The 26,372-nt window shown below is 42.4% G+C and overlaps 1 protein-coding gene across 2 annotated transcripts; it reads right to left on the reverse strand.

The window, feature by feature from the left end:
* Nucleotides 1-2,121: 2,121 nt before the first annotated feature.
* On the reverse strand, nucleotides 2,122-22,479 carry LOC311065396 (caspase-3-like). 2 transcript variants are annotated; one of them, XM_084085722.1, is made up of 7 exons: nucleotides 22,438-22,459; nucleotides 20,620-20,696; nucleotides 17,969-18,108; nucleotides 13,394-13,528; nucleotides 5,275-5,450; nucleotides 4,394-4,529; nucleotides 2,122-3,769 (listed from the first exon to the last, which is right to left on the reverse strand). In XM_084085722.1, the coding sequence occupies exons 2-7, from the start codon at nucleotides 20,688-20,690 to the stop codon at nucleotides 3,537-3,539; spliced, it is 891 nt and encodes a 296-aa protein (XP_083941848.1). In that variant the 5' UTR covers nucleotides 20,691-20,696; nucleotides 22,438-22,459; the 3' UTR covers nucleotides 2,122-3,536. The 2 variants fall into 2 exon arrangements, with proteins under 2 accessions (XP_083941848.1, XP_083941847.1); XM_084085721.1 differs by having other exon boundaries at nucleotides 2,123-3,769; nucleotides 20,620-20,722; nucleotides 22,438-22,479.
* Nucleotides 22,480-26,372: the final 3,893 nt, after the last annotated feature.

Genomic DNA, 26,372 nt, shown 5'->3' on the forward strand with positions numbered 1-26,372 from the left:
TAATAAATCGGGAAAATCAGGCAAAAATAAGAATTAAATAACATAACCCTAACCTAACCCGAATCCTAACCCTAAAACCGAAATAAAGTAACCAAAAACTGGAAAAAAACGAACCCAACCCGCCCAGAACCGCACAAAAATTTCACGCGCGGGGGTAACCTCGTGCACACGCGCTGTGCGCGCGTGCATGCTGCCATACCCTAGCTTTTGCTGAACTGACGCCACTGTTTTAGAGGTATTAAAAAGGTCTTAAAAGTCCTTAAAGTGGCACTACCTATGTTTAAAGAATATATTTGTGAATACAAATTAGGTGGTTGTACACACTCCCTGCTCTTCTATTGAGACATTTAGATCGTGTCAAAGGTCATGTCTCACCTAGACACAGGATCTGACACGAATTTTGACCTGACTCTGTATACACTTATACTGTATGTTGTTGGTTTGTTTACTCTGTTTAAGTGAGAAAACACCCCCCCCCCCCCCCCAAAAAAAAGAAATTTGGGGACACCCCTGGGTGTCCCGACCCACAGTTTGAGAACCACTGATCTAACCAATCACAGCTCGATCGTCCCTTCCGGGCCATGGGATGTAAAGGAGGGGCGCTGCAGTTTCACTTCCTCAGTGCCCCCTCCCCACCTGCCTCATTTATGGCAGAAATGAAAGTAGAAACTCAGTCACTTTTGACTCATGGAAGTTACTGACCCCAAAACCACCTGCACTGCACCAGGGGAAATGACACTCACACTGTGGCTTCTCACTTGTGTTTTCTGATCTGTAAAAAGCTCTTGTGTTTTGAATACAGAAACAATCCCTTTGGTTTCCAAACTTGTGTGTGATCTTTAGGCTGCAAATTCAGAAGGTCAAAAAGCAAAAAGCTCAATAGTCTATGGCAGTGGTTTTCAACCTTTTTCATGCCAGGGACCCATAAATTGATATACATTTGGCCGCGGACCCCCATCTGAAAATGTTGTGCCATGGGGACCCCCCAGAAGTAAAGATTTGAGTTAAATATGTTCGCTTTAGAAATATATATATATTCAAGGCTATGCACACATTTTCAAGATTTTTCAAAAATAGCCAAAGCTAAGTGGATAAAATGATTGTGACACTATGTATTACCAAATTTTGCCGGGGACCCCCTGGTACCCCCTCAAGGACCACTGGTGGTCCCCGGACCACTGGTTGACAACCACTGGTCTATAGCCTATTCGACATAATAGGGTATCTGTCTAGAAATATCATCAGATAACAAGCCATTTCTGTATCTAGAGAACACTATATATACTCGACAAAAGACCTGCAATTTTGGTACAATTTGACATTTGACAGGGTGTTTTCCTCACAAAAGAAAACACCATCCATTCTCGTTAAATTCAGTTTTGATCATTCTGTATTACTGGCGTATATTGTTTCCACTGTTCCCTTGTGACTGCTATATGAATTTGTAATCGTGACAGCCCTAGATAGGTTTATCAAACACACACACACACACACACACACACACACACACACACACACACACACACACACACACACACACACACACACACACACACACACACACACACACACACACACACACACACACACACACACACACACACACACACACACACACACACACACGGTGGGTGGGTGGTGGTGGTATGTGATAAAGGCACTGTGTGGTACCACCCACACACTGGACAGAAAACAGACAGATATGCAGGCAGGAAGGCAGCTCATCATCAGGCCTTGTTATAATAATGTCATAACGTGGGGTTTCTGCAAACTGCTTCATAGAGGTGTGAACTTTTCTGTGTGGTTTTCATTTTTTTTTTTAGGTTGTGTTTAGACAGCGCACATGGTGAATTCAGCAGACATGGTCCAAAGTCCGGACCGGAGGTCAATTGTGGCACAAGGGCAGTTTTTATATAGCTGTGTGGCTTCCTTCCTAAAATGATTTTCTTCCCTTTTTTTTGCGTGTATCAATGTTTTTTTTATTGATTTAATTTTTTACATTTGTTTTGACAATCACACACAACACCACATTCATCCTACCTACATAAACTCCCCCCCGCCCCAAATCTTTGAATATGTATTTTTGAAAGCAAACATGTGAACTCAAATCTTTGCTTCTTTTGATAGCCAAAGAAATATAACAATGACACAGACGCTTTCCCGGTCTTAATGAGTTAGGACAGTGCTTCTCAACCTTTTCAGGCCACGACCCCCTAAAATAATGAATACAAAATTTGAACACCACCCTGACAAGCACTTAATTGGAATTGTAGGAGTTGAGGCATTACATTTAGTTTGACTCGGTTCCACAGATAAATATTGTGAAAATAGCGGATCTACAATTATTTTTAGGTATCAAAAAGGTCTTAAAAGTCCTTACATTGACACTTTACTGTCATCTGGGGATCCTCCCCAAAAATCATGTGGGGACCCCTATGGGGGTCCCTACCCACAGGTTGAGATGAGAACCACTGAGTTAGGATATAATATATATATGTATTTCTTTTTGGACATGCACATGGCTGTCTGTACTGATGAGCAAGTGGAATCTGATGACAAGTTCCTGACTAGAGAGCAATGGAGAAACTGCTGACTCATAAACACATAGATATATATAAACAACGCATGCTGTAGTTCTGAATCTAACAACATCTCTGGGAGGAGAGCGCCCTCCAGTGGCCGTACATGAGACTGCTTCATTTGCTGTAGGTGCTGCACAACACAAGTTAATCAAAACTTATCGATGTAATCGATTATAAAAAACAATCAATAATAAGCGATAATCTAATAAAATAATCTATAAATAACTGATCCCTATTTTGTGCATGTCATTATAGGCGAAAGGTTTCAACGCACTGCTACCTTATAGATAGGCTATCTTCACTATTTTTGCACAACAAATTATAACAAAATGCTCAAGTGGTTAATTGATTTGTTCAAATATATATATTTTTTAATTTATTTAAAGCAGCACTATGTAACTTTTTCTTAATGAATAAAATGTCATTTTGTCCAGTCTATATGGTAGAGTATGTTACAGTAATACAACATAACTTATACAGTTGGGGTGGTTGTATTTTGTCTCCCTGCTCTTCAATTGAGACATTTAGCTATTGTAACTGAGCTATTTTCAAATAGCCTAGGTATTATAAAATAGGGCTAAAGTGGTTAATGTATGTTTTATAATGTAAATAAGTTAACTAGTAACTAGTTTTCAAATAAGTGTAGTGGAGTAAAAGTACAATATCTGCCTCTGAGATGTAGTGGAGTAGAAGTAAAAGCATAGACAATTTGGAACTACTCCAGTAAAGTAAAAGTACCTCAACAATTGTCAGAAGGGTTACAGTTGTACTGTCAGTACAGTACTTGAGTAAATGTACTTAGTTACTTTATTACACCACTGATTCATAAGATGTGTCCAGGCCATCTTAGACCACACTGGTTGTCAACGTCTGATCCAGGGACCACCAGGCGTCTCAGAGATGGCAAATGTGTATCAAACTGAGGGTCTTTGGTAGAAGCCATTCAAAGCCAAACTAGTTGGTGGGGAAGTACATCTCTTTGGTCAACATTGACACGATAGAGGAGATCTGCTTCTTGCCGTTGATTCCTGGCTGTGTGCTGTACGATTCAAAGTCCAGCCCTACCTTCCCGTTGACCCGGGTCAACATCTGCATCAGCTCCAGGACCTTGCCGTGGTCGTTTAACGTCTTACACAACGCCTGCATGAACCAGGAGCCAGCGGCGAAGTTCCTCCACGAGTAGTATCCTGGAGAATGACATAGTGGAGCAGTGATTCACAAGCAGTGGTGGAAAAAGTACTCATATTTTTTTACTTAGGTAAAAGTATTAATGCTGCAATGCAGAAATACTCTGTTACAAGTAAAAGTCCGGAATTCAAAATTTACTTGACTAAAAGTACAAAAGTATTAGCAAGGTATGAAATAGGGCTAAAAGTGGTTAATGTTGGTATGTTTGCAAAGTTTGATTGATGTACTTTATTTAGTAAGACATGAACTAGTAACTAGTAACTAAAGTTTTCAAATAATTGTAGTGGATTAAAAGTACAATATTTGCCTCTGAGATGTAGTGGAGTAGAAGTAAAAGTATAGACAATTGGAAATACTCCAGAGAAGTAAAAGTACCTCAAAATTGTACTTAAGTACAGTACTTGGGTACATGTACTTAGTTACTTTCCACCACGGATCGTCACCATATCAATATCGAAGTATTTGGTAAAAAGATATGGTGATTTGTCCATATGGCCCAGACCTAGCCCACCATGCCCACATAGCTGTTGTCATGGCCCAGACCTAGCCCACCATGCCCACATAGCTGTTGTAATGGCCCAGACCTAGCCCACCATGCCCACATAGCTGTTGTCATGACTAACCTGGTGCAGTGGAGTAAGCATACAGGAAGTCTGCCTCCACTGGAATCCTGCATTCTTCTGACTGGACACCCAGACTGTCTGTCTCAATGCCAGCGTCTGTCTCAACGCCATCGTCCAGAGTTGTGCCACGACATGCCTGGTAAACACAGAGCAGATGGTTACACAACACAACGCAACGCAACGCAACGCAACGCAACGCAACGCAACACAACAAATAACGGTTAGGAAATTTGCGTTTGGTATATTATTTATCTGTTTAATACCTTTAGAAAGCCTGCTTCTTTCCCTTTTAAAGAGCCCGTAAACAAGTACCCTGACCCAGTATGAGCAGGCCTATAAGTCATTTTATGTATATATTTATTAGTCAGACCACAGAATATGATATAAACCACCCAGCCAATGTGTGAGAGACCTCACATATTTCACCTCCCAAAATGTAATTTCTGGAAACGCCACTGGTGGGGGGTGTCTAGCCTGGTAAATTCACTGATTCATTCACTGTCGCCACTTTTCCTTTTTCTCATTTGTACATTTGTTTGTTATTTGTTGATGACATATATCATTGTGTAATTTCTTTAATACTATGTTGATGAATTGAATACATAGGACAGACACCACAATGGAAACAAGTCTCCAGGTCCTTTTTGTGTTATCCTTCTAGCCCTAATGTCTGACTGTACCTGACTGTACCTCGTGCTGTTTACACTTCTGTTTAAAAAAGTATTCAATCAATCAAAATGTGACTCTTTGTAAATGACTCATTTTCCGCAGACTAAATGACCCATGTGAATGACTGGCGAAATAAAATCTCTATTGAGAGAGACCTAATCGGCCAAGGGCACATATTTTTCATATTTGTCTGGAACCAGGCTATGACTGACCTGTATGAAGAAGAGTTTGGGTTTCCCCACCAGACTCCTACAGTGGTCTCCTCTGAACATTGACGTCAGCGCTTTCAGTTCTACATAGTCGTCTGTCCCACATATCCTCCCCTCCTCTCCGTGGCTCAGCATCACGCACACGAACGACGCACAACGGCTGTGGTCCTCCTTAGATACTGTAAGAGGAACGGAGGACAGACAGAGACATTGTTTACATACAGTACAGTCCACTACAACGTTGGTTCTCAAATTGGGGTCCGGGGACCCCCAGGGGTCCTTCAGAGGGTTCCACTAGGGTCCCCAGAAAAAGTAGTTAATTTAACCACTTTATCGATTTAAACGTTGGCTATTAAAAAATAGCAGATCTACAAGCTCACAGCGCGTCACTTCGTGCTGCGCTGCAAGCTTGTAGATCTGCTATTTTAGGGGTCAATCTGGGGGTAATTTGGGGGTCCTTGTCATGACAAGGTTTGAGAACCACTGCACTACAGACCTTTCTTTCCAGGTTAGCCCCGGTTTGAACCTCACTCTCCGCTACTAGCTCCGAGATGAACGGATGTTTACAAAATAGTCGGAAAGTAAAATTCAAGCGACAAGTTGAAACGACCGCTTAAATCGCTTAATTTAGTCAGTCTGTGCCATGTTTTTTTCCATTGCAGTGAATGGGAAAAACATGGCACATCTGTTGTGTGGGGAAAACATCTGTTTGCCTCTCGACTCTCTGACCACTCTTACTTTTTGGATACTGATAGCTTTATTTTTCCTAATAAATAATACCGGTCCATATCTATCGCTCAGATAAGAATTACTGGAATTACATCAATAAACCGGAGGAAGGAAACGTGTTAATAATAGTATTTGGGTTTATTCCAGAGAAGAGATCTTACAAGCGTCGGTTCCAGATATATTCTTCTGACGTTAAAATGGAGATACAGCGTAATTATACACATAACGTGGGGTTACGCCTTTCGTCATCACGTCAGCCATAAGTTATGTCTCGAATGGCTCCGTTTCCTGGGCAACCAAGGTTGGGGTATCATTTATGCACAGAGTTTATAACAACAAATCCATGTGGCAACGAAGTTAACCTGCCATCTAATATCGTTGACATACCGGAAGGAGCCCATCAGACCAAAACAACGTTGCAGGCTGCCTGAGAGCCACTGACACTTTTAACCATATTAACACATACACATGGAAAATGGTACACTTTAGATCCATAAGAAAATGGTACAACATTAGACCCATCAGATACAATGATTAATGAGGTAATCATCAGGGAGTCGGGGACCCTAACGGGTCCATTTGGTTCCATTTGTACACTCTCAGAGTTACAGAGCCATTTGGTTCCTAATCTATCATTTAGCTGGGGACCCCCTGGAACTCCCTCAAGGACCCCTGGGGGTCCCCGGACCCCACTTTGAGAACCAATGCTTTACATCACTGAAAGTTGGGGGGCGAGAACGCAAGTCTGCATTTAGTTATGTGACACATGCTTATCAGGAACGTTGGCACATGGTCAGATGTTGCCCAACTTGTCACCAGGCAAGATATCACTAGTTCTCTTTTTTCTTTCAACAGTGGTAGGCTTCAAAAAAAGCATTTTAGTATTCACACCCAGCCACTGAATATCACTGCAGTGCTAGCCAAATGGTGTTGACCAGTGGACTCAGGCCAGCAATGAATTAATGCCCTACTTGATCATACTACAGCGTCACACAAAAGTATCAAAAATAACAGATCTAACAAGTCCTTTGAGCTTGTAGATCTGCAATTGTTTTCTACTTTAGAATTTGAATCCTGAAAAGTAATCTCTCAAGAACAGATTCAGAGCTGCACTACTGAAATTCAAATTCAAAGGTAAAATATAGCTGCAAGCAGCAATGAGCGGTTTCGAGAATAATGGCAGACTGGCAGACTGTGACAGAGTGGCAGACTGGCAGACTGGCAGACTTTGACAGAGTGGCAGACTGGCAGACTGTGACAGAGTGGCAGACTGGCAGACTGGCAGACTGTGACAGACTGTGGCAGACTGGCAGACTGGCAGACAGACAGACTGTGGCAGACTGGCAGACTGGCAGACAGACAGACAGTGACAGAGTGGCAGACTGGCAGACTGTGACAGACTGGCAGACTGGCAGACTGTGACAGAGTGGCAGACAGACAAACAGACAGACTGTGACAGAGTGGCAGAGTGGCAGACTGGCAGACAGACAGACAGTGACAGAGTGGCAGACTGGCAGACAGACAGACTGTGGCAGACTGGCAGACTGGCAGACAGACAGACAGTGACAGAGTGGCAGACTGGCAGACAGACAGACAGTGACAGAGTGGCAGACTGGCAGACAGACAGACAGTGACAGAGTGGCAGACTGGCAGACAGACAGACTGTGACAGAGTGACAGAGTGGCAGACTGGCAGACTGGCAGACAGACAGACAGACAGACAGACAGTGACAGAGTGGCAGACTGGCAGACAGACAGACAGTGACAGAGTGGCAGACTGGCAGACAGACAGACAGTGACAGAGAGAGAGAGAGAGAGAGAGAGAGAGAGAGAGAGAGAGAGAGAGAGAGGGAGAGGGAGAGGGAGAGGGAGGGAGAGAGAGAGAGAAGGGGAGAGAGAGAGAGAGAGAGAGAGAGAGAGAGAGAGAGAGAGAGAGAGAGAGAGAGAGAGAGAGAAAAGAAAGAGAGAGAGAGAGAGAGAGAGAGAGAGAGAGAGAGAGGGAGAGAGAGAGAGAGAGGCAGTGAGAAAGAGAGGCAGTGAGAGAGAGCGAGAGAGAAGAAGTGAACATGCATTAATTAACAAAGTCATGATTTTTGTTGAGTAAATTATATTTGGACCGGTTAAATTGAGGTTTGAACCAGGGACCTATAGACTTGTGGGTAGACAGTGTAAAGGATAAGGATAATTCCAGGTCCGTTCATGAAAGTCCTTGCGGTCTTGTTTCCAATGAGGGCCTGTGAGCAATTAGGGGTTAAGAGTCTTGCTCAGGGACAAATTTCATTTCATCGACACATTTGCTGGCCTGGCCTGGAATCGTACCTGGGGCAACCAGGGCCTCTGGCTCCCTAGGTGGGCTCACTAACCACTCAGCTATGGCCACAGTACAGACTGAGCCATTGGATAGACAGAATTGGATTTCATATGTGGTAAGTTATCATACAGCATGGGTTGCTTATTATATACATACAAGCTCATAACGCGTCACATTGTAGATCGGCTGTATGTGGTTACTGTAGGTGTTGTATTAATAATTACATCTGCAAAGTAACAAGTAACTAAAGCTGTCATCTGCTGTAATTGCAGTAGAGTAGAGTAGTAAAGTAAAAGTACCTAAAAATTGTACTGTGCATGTGGCAGGTGTGATTGGTGATGAGTGAGAGGGGTGGATCCAATCCATGGGAATAGGGGGAATTCCAAATGATGATCACCTCAACGCATTGTTGGGGACAGGGATCGAACCAGCGACCTATGGATTCACAGGCTGCCTCTCTTCTCATTGAGCTAGAGACATGGCCTCCCTGATGGTGTCTGTTGACACTCTCACACTCTACTGGTGGAGCTATTGAATCGACAGCATCAGATAGTGAGAAAGGAGAATCCAACAACACAAAACAAAAGGGCAAATGAATTACGTCATACATTGAAAATAACTACTTTCAAGTATGCATTTCTCGTTATCTTTAACAATTGCACATGCATTGATACAGTCATGTTGTGTGCAATGCAATTGAGTTGAGGTCTGCATGAGGTGAGATTTGAACCAGCGACCCTGTGGTATCAAGGCAGATGATTAAGCCATTGGGCCAACAGACCCGAACTGATGAAAAAGGAGTTCACACACATGACACACTTTCACGCAAATTGCTCAGAAATGCTGGATTTAAATGTTTTTCAAACTGCTCAAAATTGCAGACAATCTAAGGGCGGAGCTTACTGGTCAAAGTGATAGATATGTTCCTCATTGATACAGTCATGTTGTGTGCAATGCAATTATAATGAAGTCTACCTGAGGTGGGATTCGAACCAGCAACCCTGTGGTTTCAAGGCAGATGATTAAGCTATCAAGCTATTGAACCTACACACCTGAACTAGTGAAAAGGGAGTTCAAACACATGACACACTTTCGCGCAAATTGCTCAGAAATCCTGGATTTAAATGTTTTTCAAACTGCTCAAAATTGCAGACAATCTAAGGGCAGAGCTTACTGGTCAAAGTGATACATGTGTTCCTCATGAGTCAAGGCACATGTGTAAGCAGGTTTAACGGCTGTCGGCCAAACGAGGCATGACTTTTGCCTGTTTAAAGTTTGCATTTTCAAAAAATTGCTATAGCGCCCCCCTTTGACCAATTGGAGTAAGATTGGTTTCAGTGATACATGGAATGACCTTCTACAATATTGCAAAGTGTCAAACAAATGCGAGTCTGCATGTATGTTTTAGGGGCAGATGAATAATTGTCATAAAACTGCAATTTTCATTGGCTTATAAAAAGCTTAACGTTTTCACTTATGGAAAATCTGCTTGCTCACGTCTGTCGGCATTGGTCATTCATTGATACAGTCATGTTGTGTGCAATGCAATTGAGTTGAGGTCTGCATGAGGTGAGATTTGAACCGGCGACCCTCTGGTATCAAGGCAGATGATTAAGCCATTGGGCCAACAGACCCGAACTGATGAAAAGGGAGTTCACACACATGACACACTTTCACGCAAATTGCTCAGAAATAGTGGATTTAAATGTTTTTCAAACTGCTCAAAATTGCAGACAATCTAAGGGCGGAGTTTACTGGTTAACAATTGCACATGTATTCATTGATACAGTCATGTTGTGTGCAATGCAATTATAATGAATTCTACATGACGTGGGATTCGAACCAGGAACCCTGTGGTTTCAAGGCAGATGATTAAGCCATTGGGCCAACAGACCTGTACTAGTGAAAAGGGAGTTTACACACATGACACACTTTCACGCAAATTGCTCAGAAATCCTTGGTTTAAATGTTTTTCAAACTGCTCAATATATTTCGGAATGGAAACTAGTGGAAAATAGTCGATCTACAAGCTCACAACGCGTTGCTATCTAAAAAGGTGTGAGATTGTAGATCGTCTATTTTCACAAGAAAGTATGTCATACATAAAAAACAACTACTCTCAAAAGCATTTCGTTTTATTGTCTAAACATTGCACATGTCTGAATTAACAGGGTCATGTTTTGTACAATGCAATTTAAATGTGAACTGTAATAAGTGGGATTCGAACCAGGGACCTTTGGCACATGAGACTCACACATACTGGTGGAGCTATCCAATACACAGCCTTAGACAGTGAAAAGGGAGAATCCAACAAAACAAAACAAAAGCGCGAATGAAGTACGTCATACATTGAAAATAACTACTTTCAAGTATTCATTTCTCGTCATCTTTAACAATTGCACATGTATTCATTGATATAGTCATGTTGTGTGCAATGCAATTATAATTAAGACTACCTGAGGTGGGATTCGAACCGGCTACCCTATGGTTTCAAGGCAGATGATTAAGCGATCAAGCTATTGAACCAACACACCTGAACCTGTGAAAAAGGGCCTCAAACATGTATTTGACACAGTTTCATGCAAATTGCTCAGAAATCCTGGATTTAAATGTTTTTCAAACTGCTCAAAATTGCAGACAATCTAAGGGCAGAGCTTACTGGTCAAAGTGATACATGTGTTCCTCATGAGTCAAGGCACATGTGTAAGCAGGTTTAACGGCTGTCGGCCAAACGAGGCATGACTTTTGCCTGTTTAAAGTTTGCATTTTCAAAAAATTGCTATAGCGCCCCCCTTTGACCAATTGGAGTAAGATTGGTTTCAGTGATACTTGGAAGGACCCTCTACAATATTGCAAAGTGTCAAACAAATGTGAGTCTGCATGTATGTGTTAGGGGCAGATGAATAATTTAAAAAAAGCTGCAATTTTCATTGGCTTATAAAAGCTTAACGTTTTCACTTATGGAAAATCCGCTAAGTTACGTTTGTCGGCATTGGTCCAAAGTTCATGTGTATACAGTTTCGTACAGATTGCTCATAAATCCCAGGAGAAGTGATTTTTTTACTGCTTTTTACTGCTTTTCATAGAATTCGAAATGGTGGGAGATCTAAAGGTCAGAGGTCAAAAGTCAGAGTTTGAAAGTTGTTAGGCATGAGGAGACGCATGTGTGCATCGAAGTTTCATGGCTGTGGGTCAAACAGGGCATGAGTTGTACCTGTTCAAAGTTGGCATATTTCAATTGAGTGCTACAGCGCCACCCTTTGGCCAATGTTTGTGAGTTTCGGGTTTTCGCCGTTTGGCATAGCCCTCTACCATATTGCCGAATTTCATAAAAAGTGACCACGCGGTTAGGCCAGAACTGGCAAAACCGGCGGAAGAATAATAATGAAAGTGTAGAGATGTAATAGGGTTCGAAGCCTGATAGGCTCTCGAAACCTAAAAAAAACAGCAGAGGGCGCTGTTTTATCTTTTTTTTTTTACATGGGTTCGAAGATTGCCTGAAAAGTAACAGTTTTGGACATATGAGGTTTCCACCCCACAAATACAATAGTAAACAAATAAACTAATCCATGTCAAAACAGTGTGTATTGTGTTTATGACCCCCCCCCCCCCCCCAAAAAAAAAACCTTTACAAGGGAACTGTATTATAGATTAGACAACAGTATGCCTGAGTAAATGGTAATAACAATAATAACATTATAAATACAAAGGGATTCTACTGTTGCGCCTCAGCCTTAACCGGCCAGTCCGGTGTGTCACAAGGGTAGGGACAATAGATGCATAAGAGGAGAACGCCGGAGCAGCATGGACAATTTAAGCCTTTTATTGATGCAGTGCAAGTAAAAGATTGACTGACGATTCGGAATGTCAGTAGCGCAGCTCTGAATTTGTTCTTGAGAGATTACTTTTCAGGATTGAAATTCAAAAGTAGAAAAAATTGCAGATCTACAAGCTCAAAGGACTTGTAGATCTGCTATTGTTTATACTTTTGTGTGACGCTGTAGTATGATCAAGTAGGGCATTAATTCCTTGCTGGCCTGCATGAGTCCACTGGTCAAAAATGCTTTTTTTGAAGCCTACCACTGTTGAGAAAAAAAGAGAACTAGTGATATCTTGCCTGCCCTGGTGACAAGCTGGGCAACATCTGACCATGTGCCAACAGATTGACTGACGTTTCGGTCTTTCGACCTTCCTCAGAGTCATGACTCTGAGGAAGGTCGAAAGACCGAAACGTCAGTCAAATGAAATTGTCCGTGCTGCTCCAGCGTTCTTCTCTTAAACATTATTGCGACCGTAGGTCGCATTTACTATAGAAACCTGCTCCAGGTGTCCGTGCGTCACCCCGTCACTCCGTCACACACGTCCCGTCACTCCGTCACACACGTCCCGTCACTCCGTCACACACGTCACACTTTTGCCCTGCTCATATCTCCGCACCCGTTGCCCCGATCCATGCCAGATTTTGCACACACACTCCTTACCTGCCAAACTACACCCTCCAAGGACCCCCGGAGCTCCAGGGACCCCCAGCTGCCTCGGGGACCCCCAAGTGTAAAAAATGAGCACATGTGGACAAATTACCAAATGACCACCCCAACGGGGCTGCTCACGGGGCATTCCCGGGGACCACCCACTCCTGGTGCTCCAGAACGGATGCAAAAGTGGTGGCGCCCCCAGTGGAGGACCCCCTGCCACTGCAGCTCACATAAAATGCCGTAACTCGGGCTAGGAGCGTCCGGGAGAGCCGCGGCCGGTACCTATTCGTCCGCCAAGGCAACGCGGACACCCCACCCCTAATTTCTCACATGGCCCTCTTCTAGCGCCACCTTCAGGCCGCTTTTCACAACACATTTTTGCCCACTACTCCTACAGTTTTGCCCCTAAAAACACGCAAATTGCTACACACAACACAGTATGTCTACACTCATGTCATCAACATGCCTGCCACCACATTTCTTAGACCACCAAACAAAACTATACATTGCCCACACAACTAGGAACCAATCGCCGTTACAGCCCTCTTCTGTATACATGTGACCTACGGTCGCTTATCTCCCGATTAGGGAGTCTTACTGGTAAATACCTTTGTATAGTAGCTTTCTCATCTGTGACACCTTCTGATCCTTGACCTCTTTGATCTTGTAGCCGAGGCGAGTGAAGGTCTCCTTTGCAGCCGCAGCGTCCTCGTCTGTGCCGTTGCGACAAGACGCACCGCTGACTGTAAACAAAATAAAATAAAGGATGTAGTGACCGTGATTTCACCCATTGCTTTGTGGATTCTGTTGGTGAAGCCTCGATGTTCAGCAATTTGACCATCACCATCTTAGATATTGACACTGTAAAGTCCACACAAGCAACAGCAAGTGTTTTATTTTGACACACAGAAAGGTGGTACAGGTGGTACAACGTTTCAGCCATACTTGGCCTTCATCAGGTGATGAAGGCCAAGTTTGGGCAAAAACTTTGTTTTGTTTGTGGTTTGTTTGAATGTCTAGTAGCGGACGTTGGAAACAACATCAATACCCACGTTTGTGCGTGGAGAAAGATCGTGTGAGATTTGAGCCAGTTTTACTGGGAAAGCAGGTTAAAATCATATTTTCAGGGCCCCAAAATTAACACCTGACAGCGCCAAAAGTGGCAAGTAAATTTAGTTTTGAGCACCTCAGAAAATCTGTAGCTCCAACGGTTTAGAAGATACAGCTATGTCAGAAGTAGCACCGTTTTAAAAAGAAAAAATAGCAGATCTACAAGCTCATAGCGCGGCACCGAGTGCCTAGATCTGCTATTTTTGAACAATCTTGATTTTTTTATAAATCTTTGAATATATATTATTTTTAAAGCAAACATTTTTTTACTCAAATCTTTGCATCTGGGGGGTCCCCGGAACAACATATTTTGAGATGTGGGTCCGCAGCCAAATGCATATAATTTTGGGGCTCCTTGACATGAAAAAGTTGATATTATAGCAACATACGTGTTTTAGAAAACAAAACAAATTTAGAAGACATTTGTAGAATCATTTGTAGAATCCCCAAAAGATTTGAGTTACAAATGTTTGCTTTAAATGTGGCCTGAAGAGGAATATATATATATATATATATATATATATATATATATATATATATATATATATTCAAAGATTTGCACATATTTTCACGATATTTCAAAAATAGCAGATCTACAAGCTTGTAGCGCGGCACTCGGTGACACGCTATGAGCTTAGATCTGCTATCCTACTATAATTCTAGTAACCTGACGGTGGATGGGGTCTTGGGACTCCGATCAAACTGCGCATGCGTCGTTGCCAGGTTTCGCGAGAGAAACAAGCAGCGAGGTCTATGAAAACGAGGCCAAACCAAACGAACCCTATAACACCAACATTGGCCCTAAAGCGCTTACAATCGGCGGACATGGCAACACCGACGCCGACGCTACACCATAGACCCCGCCCACTCTCTACTGTGTAAACACTCCAGATTTGTTTCCCCACACACGATGCACATTAGCTCCATAAAGAACGGTTCTATGTCGTTCTCTTCCAGGATCGGGCGAACGTCCGCCAAGGCTCCGCTGTTTACCCTTTTGTATACATCGTATCCCACAACTAATGGTAGATTCTAAACCGCACGGATGTTTAAGGTTTGGTCGGCTGCGTAATATTTTAGGTCGCCAGCGAAACTACCCGTTTAAATCGCTTATTTAGTCAGCCTGTGGCCATGTTTCCCATTGGAGCCAAACCGGGAGACACCGGCTACACGAGGCGCGCGGATACGTGCATCCCCCATACGCAGACTTTTAAAATAGGACTGGATCTAAAAGTGAGCGTGTGTGCGTCAAAAACTCTGCTGTGTTTCGTGTGTGTGTGTGTGTTTGCGACGACGGGGGGGACGGGGGGGGAGTAGCATCGTGCCTCCGTGGTGTGTGTGTGTGGCTGGGGGCTGGGGGGGGAGATGATCGCCCGTGTGTGTTTGCGACAGGCCACGGGCCGCATGGATGTACCGTGGTGTGTGTGTGTGTGTGTGTGTGTGTGTGTGTGTGTGTGTGTGTGTGTGTGTGTGTGTGTTTCGTGTGTGTGTGTGTGTGTGTGTTTGCGACGACGGGGGGGGGGCGGGGGGGGAGTAGCATCGTGCCTCCGTGGTGTGTGTGTGTGTGTGTGTGTGTTCGCGACAGGCCACGGGCCGCATGGATGTACCGTGGTGTGTGTGTGTGTGTGTGTGTACGCCATTCTCCGTGCTGTGTGTGTGGGTGGGGGGGAGATGAATCTGATCGCACCACAATTGCAACTTGGGTCCACGGCCGTGTATGCGTGGACACGCACGTGCGCATGCACGTTAGGGAGCCACGTGTCACAATGTACTTTATTTGTACTTTATACACACACACGCGACGCCCGTGTGTGTGTTCGCGACGGGAGGAAGTACCGTGGTGTGTGTGTGTGTGTGTGTGTGTGTGTGTGTGTGTCTGTGTTTGTGCGCGCTCCCGATGGGGGACGGCTCCGCCTGTTATATGCGCGGGTGTTTGTGTTCTTTGCCTCCACGACGGGATGTGCGTGTGTGTGTACACACGAATACACCATTGGCTCTCAAAGTGGGGTCCAGAGTTCCAGGGGGTCCCCAGCTAAATGATAGATTAGGCACCAAATGGACCCTTATGGGTCTGTCACTCTGAGAGTGTACAAATGGAACCAAATGGACTCTAAGGGGTCCATTTGGTTCCATTTGTACACTCTCAGAGTTAAATAAACATAGACTTTACTATATAAATTGGGGTCCAAGACATAGAAATGCCATTACATGGGGGTCCATAGCCCTAATGCATGTCAAACTGGGGGTCCTTCAAATTAAAATGGTTAAGATTCACTGCTAGAGCCGTAAAAAAAGACGTCTCTTATGGGGGTCCCTGGCATATCTATCAAATGGGGGTCCGCGGGCTAACAAGTGTCAATTTGGGGGTCCTTGACATAAAAACGTTGGAGAACCACTGCACTACACACTCACTTTCGATCCCTGATAAACTGTCTGTTCTCGGCCATTCTCCGTGCTGATATATATATATATATATATATATATATATATATATATATATATATATATATATATATATATATATGCCCGTGGGGAGGGGTGACGCAACGCGACCCACGGGGGGGAGGAGGACGGGAAGCCACGACGGGGAGGGGGGGGGGAGCCACGACGGGACGCGCGCGGGGGAGAAACTGCGCGACAGGACGTGCATTAACCCCAACTTTGCAACTACTTTCACCTGCGCCTTTCACCGGGTATGGTCTAGTTTTTAGTAATTCTCTCTGTCATTCTCTCTTGGTCATTCTCTCTGTCCACCTCCCTGCCTGCCCTGTTTCTGTCAAGTCACTTCCAGTTCTGTGGTTCTGTCCTGTCTGTCTGCCCCGACTCGCCGGCCAGGTTTCTGGGCTGCCTCTCTTTTTAGTGCGTCTCCTCAACCAGTCTGTCTGATAGTTTCTCTCTCCAGTATGTCCTGTCTGTCCAGTATGTTCTCATTTCTGTTTCTTGTGGTGGTCTGTTGTTCCCTTTGCTTGTGCCCACACGTTTGTTTCCCTGCTCGTGCTGTTTTCTGTTCCCACTATCAGGTTTAACATGAACACATGGAGTCTGTGAACATACAGAACATCCATGACGAAGGGTATACCATGCCTGGGGGGGGGGGCAAATACAATATCATTTTGGGGTGGTCCTTGGCACGAAAAAGTCATTTAGAGGGCATTTGTAGAATCGGCCTCAGGTCTTAATGGGTTAAAACAGACCCGCTTTCACAGAGACAAGCCGGTTATTTCTATTTACTGTGGGCCATCCAGACAATTATTTGTCCAAGGTGTTAGCTTGCAAAAAAATGGCACGTGTTCTGGTTTTGGTGTGCTTCCTCTTTCGATGTCTTCCTTGTGAAACTGCGTGACTTTTGGCCACAACGGCACCTCACACAAACAAGAAGAAACGTCATTTTGTGAATGCTCAGCGTTCGAGACAAACGAACAAGGAAAGAGGAACCCATTATTCTACACAATTTGTTTTCGTACTCAATACCGGTGTTTTGATGATGATTATGCCCGCCCCCCCCCCCCCCCCCCCCGTGTTTGGTCTGTATTTATAACCACTAGGGATGCCTGTCACAATTACAAATTTAAGTTGACGATTACTTGTCACTCAAATAATTGCGATTAACGACCTAATTGTGTGTTTGGTATTGAACGTTGGAACATATGAGCTGAGTAATCAAACATTTCACAACGCATATATAACAAATAACTGAAATATACAAATACATTATTTACATATTCAATCATTTTATACATGTAAAAATAGCAGAAAAGCAGATCTGTCACGCGTTGTAAGCTTGTAGATCTGCTATTTCTGCTTTTTTCTTTTTTGGCTTTTTCTGCTTGTAGACTATGAGCTATTTCGGAAAAATCTTGAAAATGTGTGCATATCTTTGAATATAAATATATAGTTTAAAGCGAACTTTTTTAACTGAAATCTTTGCTTCTTGGGGCTCCCTGGCACAAAACATTTTCAAATGTATATCAATTTAGGGGTCCGTGGCATGACAAAGGTTGAAAAACACTGCTTTAAATATGAAGTTTTACACATCTCATAATAAGTTCACTGCACATTATTCACAGCCTTACTTGTGAAGTTCTTGTTGTTGATGATGATGCAGGTTCCCATGCTGGGGTAGTCCATGTTGTAACGGTAGGGGTCAGAGCTCACAGAGACAACTCCATCATCATCCGTCTTGTTGCCACTGCAGGCCTTTTTCTGAGGTTGGCTGTATGGACACACACACACACACACACACACACACACACACACACACACACACACACACACACACACACACACACACACACACACACACACACACACACACACACACACACACACACACACACAAGTTGTGAGGACAATTTAAGACGCCAAAATTGTCCATTTATAACCCTAACCCGAAAGCCCAAAATAGCCAATCTACTCACACTCGCAGCACGATGCATTGTGAGCTTGTAGATCTGCTACTTTTTGGGAAATTTGGGGGGTCGTGGCCTGAAAAGGTCAAGAACCAATGGGCTAATGTACATTTACTGTAATATTCCATGTTGCCTTCATTATAAGGCTCAAATATGTTCAAATATTACTTTTTTGGGTCCAAAATGGCTCTTTTGACATTTACGGTTGCGGACCCCTGGTATTTTGGACTTGTTTAGACCTGGCCGCTTTGTTTCTCTTGCAATATCTGGCAACATTGTGTCGGTCACAAACCTTGTGTCTCCATATTTCATCGTACTTAGTCGTATGACAGTGTCACACAAAAGTAGCGGAAATAGCCAATCTACAAGCTCACAACACGTAGATCATTTGTCTATATTTGTTGTGTTGTTTGAAAGATTTTGAAGGTTTTTTGATAGTTTTGGACATACAGTACAAGGTTTCCAGGCAACAGTGACAATAATATAATATAGGGTTGCATCCAAGACAAACTGCATTCCTTCTTCTATACATGTGCTGACTTGTGTTGTGTTCTTGATACAAGTCAGCTGTTAAACAGTCCAACGTCTCCACCCAATCTAGACGTTCAGCAGTCGGATGGAGGTAGGTACGAAGCTAGCTGAGCCCCTTTCGGTGAATGTCGAGGCTCTGTATCGACGGCCTGAGGGCATTAGTCTGTAATGGGTGTGAAGGGTGTGTGTGTGTGTTGTCCTCAGCTATTTGAGAGGCCTTCTTTACTGTCCGTCTCTTGTGGATACTGTCAAATGATTTAGAGAATATAGGAACATTTAAGTGAACTCAAACATTTCCCCAAAAGGTCGTCTGTGAGAGATAGCATCAGTGTTTCCTGAGGCCAGATATTTACTGCTTGTGTTGATTAGCACAGCTGTAGAGTTAAGTCTGACCCGACCTGACCTGGACTGATCTGTTCTCTGTCAGACCCTTAATTATCAGATGACAAAGGGATGGGCTGGTAACTTTAATTGTTATTTCTTATTTGTACCTGTTTCTGGAATGTACTGTTTTCGGGTAAAAAAATAGGCTGTGGGTAAAATGTTGTTCTGAGAAGCAGACATGGGTTTTTAGTACCAATTGCATTGAATTGTTCGTCTGTCTCCTATTTTGGTACTAAAATATTCTCACTCATTCTTTTAAACTCTGAACTGATTTCCCGGACAATACTGCCGAGTGGCTCCTGGTCCTTCCCAATGATCTTACCACTGATCTTAACAACCCTGTCGAGAGGTTTCAGGTTGATGATGGCACGAATCACGGCAAATATTGAACCAATGAACCATATTAATAAGAGCTTGTCACTAAATAATAACTACATTCTATCCACTGGAACACATGTTCTTGAACAGTAACATCCAGTACAAGGTTTCCACCCAACAGCAGTGGTGGAAATTAACTAAGTACATTTACTTAAGTACTGTACTTAAGTACAATTTTGAGGTATTTTTACTTTAATTGAGTATTTCCAATTTCCCAAACTTTTACTTTTACTCCACTACATCTCAGAGGCAAATATTGTACTTTTACTCCACTACAATTATTTGAAAACTTTAGTTACTAGTTACTTTTCAGATATAAATTATGATATTATGAAACATACATTAACCACTTTAGCCCTATTTTATACCTACGCTATTTGAAAATAGCAGATCTACAAGCTCACAACGCGTCGCGATGCGACGCGTTGTGAGCTTGTACATCGGCTATTTTCAAATATTTAGTACTTTTACTTTTGGTAATTTAAGTACATTTTGATGCCAATACTTTTGTACTTTTACTCAAGTACATGTTTCATTCTGGACTTTTACTTGTAACAGAGTATTTCTATATTGCAGTATTGGTACTTTTACTTAAGTAAAGAATTGGAGTACTTTTTCCACCACTGCCCAACAGCGACAATATGCTGATGGAGTTCCTAGAGCGAGTCAGTTCAGTATAGCAGTGGAGGTGCAAGACAAGTCAATCCACCAACATCATCACTCTCCCTCTCTCTCTAGTCTCCGCTGTGTCTCTCTCTAAACATCCATGTCGTTGTATACACAATGAGTAACACTATAGCCTCCATTGTTCAGTTAAAGATCGCATTACTACGTCATTAGATGGTCTTATACATTTAACACATTTTCCTTAGGTTAGCCTGCAGGTGCCAGGTGTACAGTTCCCTTGTTTTGTTGTTGTTGGTGTGTGTGTGCGTGTGCGTGTGCGTGTGCGTGTGCGTGTACGTGTGCGTGCGTGCGTGCGTGCGTGCGTGCGTGTGAGATGAGTAGCCTAGCCTGCATACCTCTTTGAGAAAAATCCAAAGGCGTCGACATCATCTGCATTGTTCCCGGTACTGGCTTCACAGTCGGACATGGTTTCCTACAACGATCAGGCAAAGTGAAACACTGCAGATTTGAGGAGGAAATATAATAAACAATGACAGGATGAGCCTTGATTAATAATGTAGACCCAGGGGTCTTCAACGTTTTTCCGGCCAAGGACCCAGCAGGGACCCCCACTACATATTGTATAAAACTGTGTTGCGGTGTTCAACTTTTTCATAGATAGCTTCATAGACTTGTTTGACAGCTCCAACAATGTGTAGCGTTGTGTTGTATTCATGTTCATGTGTATTTTCAGACAGCCAACCACTCAAAATAGAAAACGTGTACTTGGTCTGCTCCCAATCTACAGCAGATCTACAAGGCATTGCAGCAGCGCGAGGCATTGTGAGCTTGTAGATCTGCTATTTTCGGCTGATGTTCTCCCCAAAATAGGGATGCTAGGGTTTAAGTAGTTAATGTAAAAAAGAAAAAAAAAGAAAAAAATATTTCTATCACACAAAGATTTGGTGGCCCCCCTGTAGTGACACTGAGGACCCCCCCCCCCCCCCCTATTGAAAACCCCTGATGTAGACAGTATCCTGACCTCAAATTGTGAGCGCTCAAGTTCTCCCCTCAGAGATTCTCTACATGATTCTACAAAGGTTGAAACATGTTGCTACACAATTGAGCACGAATGGAAACAATGTCGCCGATTGTCGAGGTAGATTAAAATGAAGACAGGATGACTTTGTGGTCACAGTTCAAAGTGATACAAACTGCATTTCGCAACTCCTAACCGCCAAACACTTTGAGGTTAAGCTAAAAGTGAAACAAATTATTTCAACGTATCTCCTCTTAGTTGTATAACTGTCATCTTATGGTTTATTATAGGATCAAGGGTGTGTAGGCTATTTTATCGAGTCTGACTTTTACTTTCGTATCTATGATAGATATTCCAATGTCAAAATCAATAAAATACATCTATGATGTATTTACCCAAGGCTATTATAGGCTATGCATTTGTGTTTCATAGCAAGATCCAAAGAAAATTAAAGCCCATTGTATGACAAGATAGGAGTCTGTAATATTATGCTGCAGAAGACACAAACATGCAATAAGCATTATAATTAGCACTTGATCTAAGCCTTGACAATATGCAGTCTTATGCAAAGGTTTAAATGTAATTTAGATAGCATGTTATTTAGACAGATGCCAGGTCCATGTGTTGACCTGGCATCCTATAGTTTGTATAGTTTCATTGTACATATAATACAGATTATGTATATATTATACTGGTTAGACTGATGCAAGGTTCTTGGTTTGCCTATGATCCTAGATTACTGAGGCACTATACACTGTATCTGTGCATGTGATGTATGTGTTTAATCACTCTGGATTAAGAGGGTCTGCTAAACGCCTAAATTGTAAATTGTAAATTATCAGTATAATAACACTACACACATTATTTATGATGATTCAGTAAATAAATACAAATATATTATTTTTGAACAGGTCACCCACTAATGACAAATTGCATTTTAAGGAGATATTCTCCATGTCTCTCACACACACACACACACACACACACACACACACACACACACACACACACACACACACACACACACACACACACACACACACACACACACACACACACACACACACATATTAGAAGATTTAATTAACCGTACAGTTTTCCTATCAATCGCATGCAATGCAACGATCACACAAAGTAAGAAACAGACATTATTACTGGTATATGCAATGAGCATTAATAGCAAAAACAAACCTACCGTTCTCAATGGACAAAGTGGAGAAAATTAGCTGGCTGCTACACTTCTACTTTAGGTTACCTACTTATACGTTTTCAAAGTGAAAGCGGAGAACCAATCAGAGACGAGTAGGAGGGACAACTGTAATAAACCAGATTGACAGCACTGCAGTATCTGTCACCTGTGGTGGAAAAAGTACTCACATTGTTTACTTATAAGTAAAAGTATCAATACTGCAATGTAGACACACTCTGTTACAAGCAAAAGTCCAGAATTTACTTGAAAAAATAAAAGTACAAAAGTATATTGGCATCAAAATGTACAAAGTACCAAAAGTAGAAAGTAGGCTAAGGCTACTCATTACGCAGAATATGTCCTGTTTCATAAGTTATCATAATGTCTAACATTTTTAAAAGATATTTTGAAAATAGCAGATCTACAAGCACACAATGCCTCCACACAATCACGACTCATTGTAAGCTTGTAGATCAGCTTTTTTTCAAATGGTGAAGTTTGTATGTTTTGTAATAATAGTCAAAATAGTATAAAAGTTAGAGTGGGAGCCCAGAGATCTCTGTTAAGTACATTTCTATATTCAAATCTGTATTACTTTTTACTTACTGCTTGATTAATAAACACACTTAATTTTAACAGTCTTGTCCGCTCTTAATTTCACCAATACAACGGACGTGCGGAGAGTGTGATCCTGAAGGGTAACACATTATTACATTGCACAATTTGTCTGTAGTTTAAATCGTTGGTTCTCAAAGTGGGGTCCGGGGACCCCCAGGGGTCCTTGAGGGAGGCCCAGGGGGTCCCCAGCTAAATAGATAGTTAGGAACCAAATTGACCTTTATGGGTTTGTAACTCAGAGAGTGTACAAATGGAACCAAATGGATCCGTTAGGGTCTCTCTGAGTTACATTAACATTGATTTTACAATAGAAATTGGGGTCCCAGAGATATAAATGCCATTAAATGGGGGTCCGTAGCCTAATGTATGTCAAATTGGGGGTCCTTGAAATTAAAATGGTTGAAAATCACTGCTAGAGCCGTAAAAGTCTTCTCTTATGGGGGGGGGGGCCTTGGCATATCTTTTCAAATGGGGGTCCACGGGCTAATAAGTGTCAATTTGGGGGTCCTTGACATGAAAAGGTTTGAGAACCACTGGTTTAAATAGCATACATCTCCAACAGCTTTTATGAGTGATCCATTTTAGAGGACATTGTATTGTGTATTGTACTTCCATGTACTGTTCCACTGCTTTGTCACAAGATGGGGCACTTTCCTAACATTTCATGTGGTCTCATTAGTATGTCCTAAAAATGTAACGTGAATGCACTCAAAACAAGTGTGTTGTATGATAGCATAGTCGGTGATACCGATTAGTAGGCACTATTTGCTATTGTTTTAGTAACTGAATTACTCTTTTATAAAAGTAACTAGTTACTAAGAAAAGTAACTATTTGCGTAAAAAAAGTTGTAATATGTCAAAGAATTTGGATTGTTTTTGGGAGCAGGTTTCACCAGCCAGGTGCATAGAGTAGAACAGCATAGACAGGTACTACTTACACATAATAACCTTTGCCATGAAGGAGAAATAAACTTCAACTTCAATATAATATGTATTGCACTTCAATATAATATTTATTGCACCTCAACGCACAGCAACTGGTAGATAACAACAGTAAAACAATAAAGAAAAACACTGGACTACACTACAGTGCTTTTAGTGTAAATCAAAGAAAAACGGTCTTAGTTACAACTTCAGACAAGACAACTGGTATGGTACTGGTAGACAATACTGTAGCCTACTTCAAGTATTATCTTTGAGCAGAAGTAAACAGTTAAACAACAAAGTGCTTTTAACACTAGTGTGAATAGACACAAACTGGTTCAGAACTTAAGACGACCAGTTGTCACGCACACACACACACACACACACACACACACACACACACACACACACACACACACACACACACACACACACACACACACACACACACACACACACACACACACACACACACACACACACACACACAAAAACACACACACACACACACACACACACACACACACACACACACACACACACACACACACACACACACACACACACACACACACACACACACACACACACACACACACACACACACAGGAAAGGTACTGACATTCTGTACTCGAGCAGAAGTACAATTACTTGTGTAAAAAACTACTTTGGTAAAAGTAGAAGTAGTCATTCAAATAATTACTCGAGTAAAAGTTTTAAAAAAAGTACAGGCTCTGAAATGTACTTTATGAGTAAAAGTATTTTTACCGGATGTTTCTGTGAACTTATGAAATCTTAGAAAATGTTTAATCTGCAACACAATTTTATACAATATGTAGTGGGGGTCCCTGCTTCATCTTTCTCTCAGCTAAGGGGTCCGTGCTTCATCTCTCTCTCAGCTAGGGGGTCCCTGCTTCATCTCTCTATCAGCTAAGGGGGTCCCTGCTTCATCTCTCTATCAGCTAAGGGGTCCCTGCTTCATCTCTCTATCAGCTAAGGGGTCCCTGCTTCATCTTTCTCTCAGCTAAGGGGTCCGTGCTTCATCTCTCTCTCAGCTAGGGGGTCCCTGCTTCATCTCTCTATCAGCTAAGGGGTCCCTGCTTCATCTCTCTCTCAGCTAAGGGGTCCATGCTTCATCTTTCTCTCAGCTAGAGGGTCCCTGCTTCATCTCTCTATCAGCTAAGGGGTCCCTGCTTCATCTCTCTCTCAGCTAGGGGGTCCCTGCTTCATCTCTCTCTCAGCTAGGGGGGTCCCTGCTTCATCTCTCTCTCAGCTAAGGGGGATTGCATCTCACGTCTTCTCATGGTATTGCAGCTGTCTGGCTGTGCTGTGCAGAGAGCCTCCAGAAAGTGTTGCAACATCTCATCAACCATCTTCTTCCTCTTTCATGCAACCTACTGATGCTCTTCAGATTCACCATCCACAATCGGCTCCTTTTCAAAATAATGATCACAAGCCGAATTACTGTTGTTATGGATTTGATGTAAACATGACAGACATGGTTTTAATAAACAAGATAGACTAAAGGCCTTTGCAGACAGGGTGCGATTTCTCGCGCGGAAAAAACTGACAATATCATTTTTTAAATGAACACATGGTTCTCAATGACCTCATGACAGAGATAATACTGAAATTCTGAAGAAATAAATAACGCCTTGGTGGCCCGTGGACCATTTGCTGGTGGTCCACGAGGCCAGTCAAGGCACAAAAATGTATTTCATTTTATATTCACCTGTTTCCTAGGCTGTGTGGGCATCACTTCCTGTCGATTTCATTGGTCATCTGACCAGTTTCATTGGATTTCATTGGATCAAATCGACAGGAAGTGATGCCCACACAGCCTAGGAAACAGGTGAATATAATGTTAAATATATGTTATATATAATATTCTATTTTGAATCTGCGCCACAGAAGCCCGTACCAGTTGATGTTCCCGTTTTGATTTGTGACATGACAGGTAGGTTACAATGTAAATGGCTTTAAAATGAGACTCATAATCATTTAAAGTCTTCACTCAGCATGTGAGCTATAAATGTGCAACAATATCACATATCCCCATTGTGCAAGTATAAAGACTAACATTCTATACACTGTGTGTGGATTAATAGATAATAATATATCAAGAAACAAGAATCAAGAAGGGTTTTCATAATCTCACCATGATGAGTGTGGAGAAGGGACTTCTTCAAAGTTCAAAGGCAAAGCCATGGACGTGTGACTCTCCACAGACAGACAGCTGGGTGCAGGGGACACACTGAAACAAAGCACACATTTACACTGGCAACAAAAACAACATCATCATCTCCACCAGGCCGAAGGCTGTGATTGATTGATTGATGTACTTTATTTAGTAAGACATGAGAACAACAGTACATGGAAGTACAAATTCACAATACAAG

This window comes from Gymnoscopelus microlampas (genome assembly GCF_963454915.1).
Source record: "Gymnoscopelus microlampas genome assembly, chromosome: 18".
Lineage (NCBI taxonomy): Eukaryota > Metazoa > Chordata > Actinopteri > Myctophiformes > Myctophidae > Gymnoscopelus > Gymnoscopelus microlampas.

Coding starts and splice junctions, on each gene's coding strand:
- LOC311065396 (XM_084085722.1), bottom strand. CDS start 20,690: ATGTCCGACTGTGAAGCCAGTACCGGGAACAATGCAGATGATGTCGAC. Junction 18,109..20,619: donor TTTGGATTTTTCTCAAAGAG/GTATGCAGGCTA, acceptor GTGTCCATACAG/CCAACCTCAGAAAAAGGCCT. Junction 3,770..4,393: donor TGCTTACTCCACTGCACCAG/GTTAGTCATGAC, acceptor GTCATTCTCCAG/GATACTACTCGTGGAGGAAC.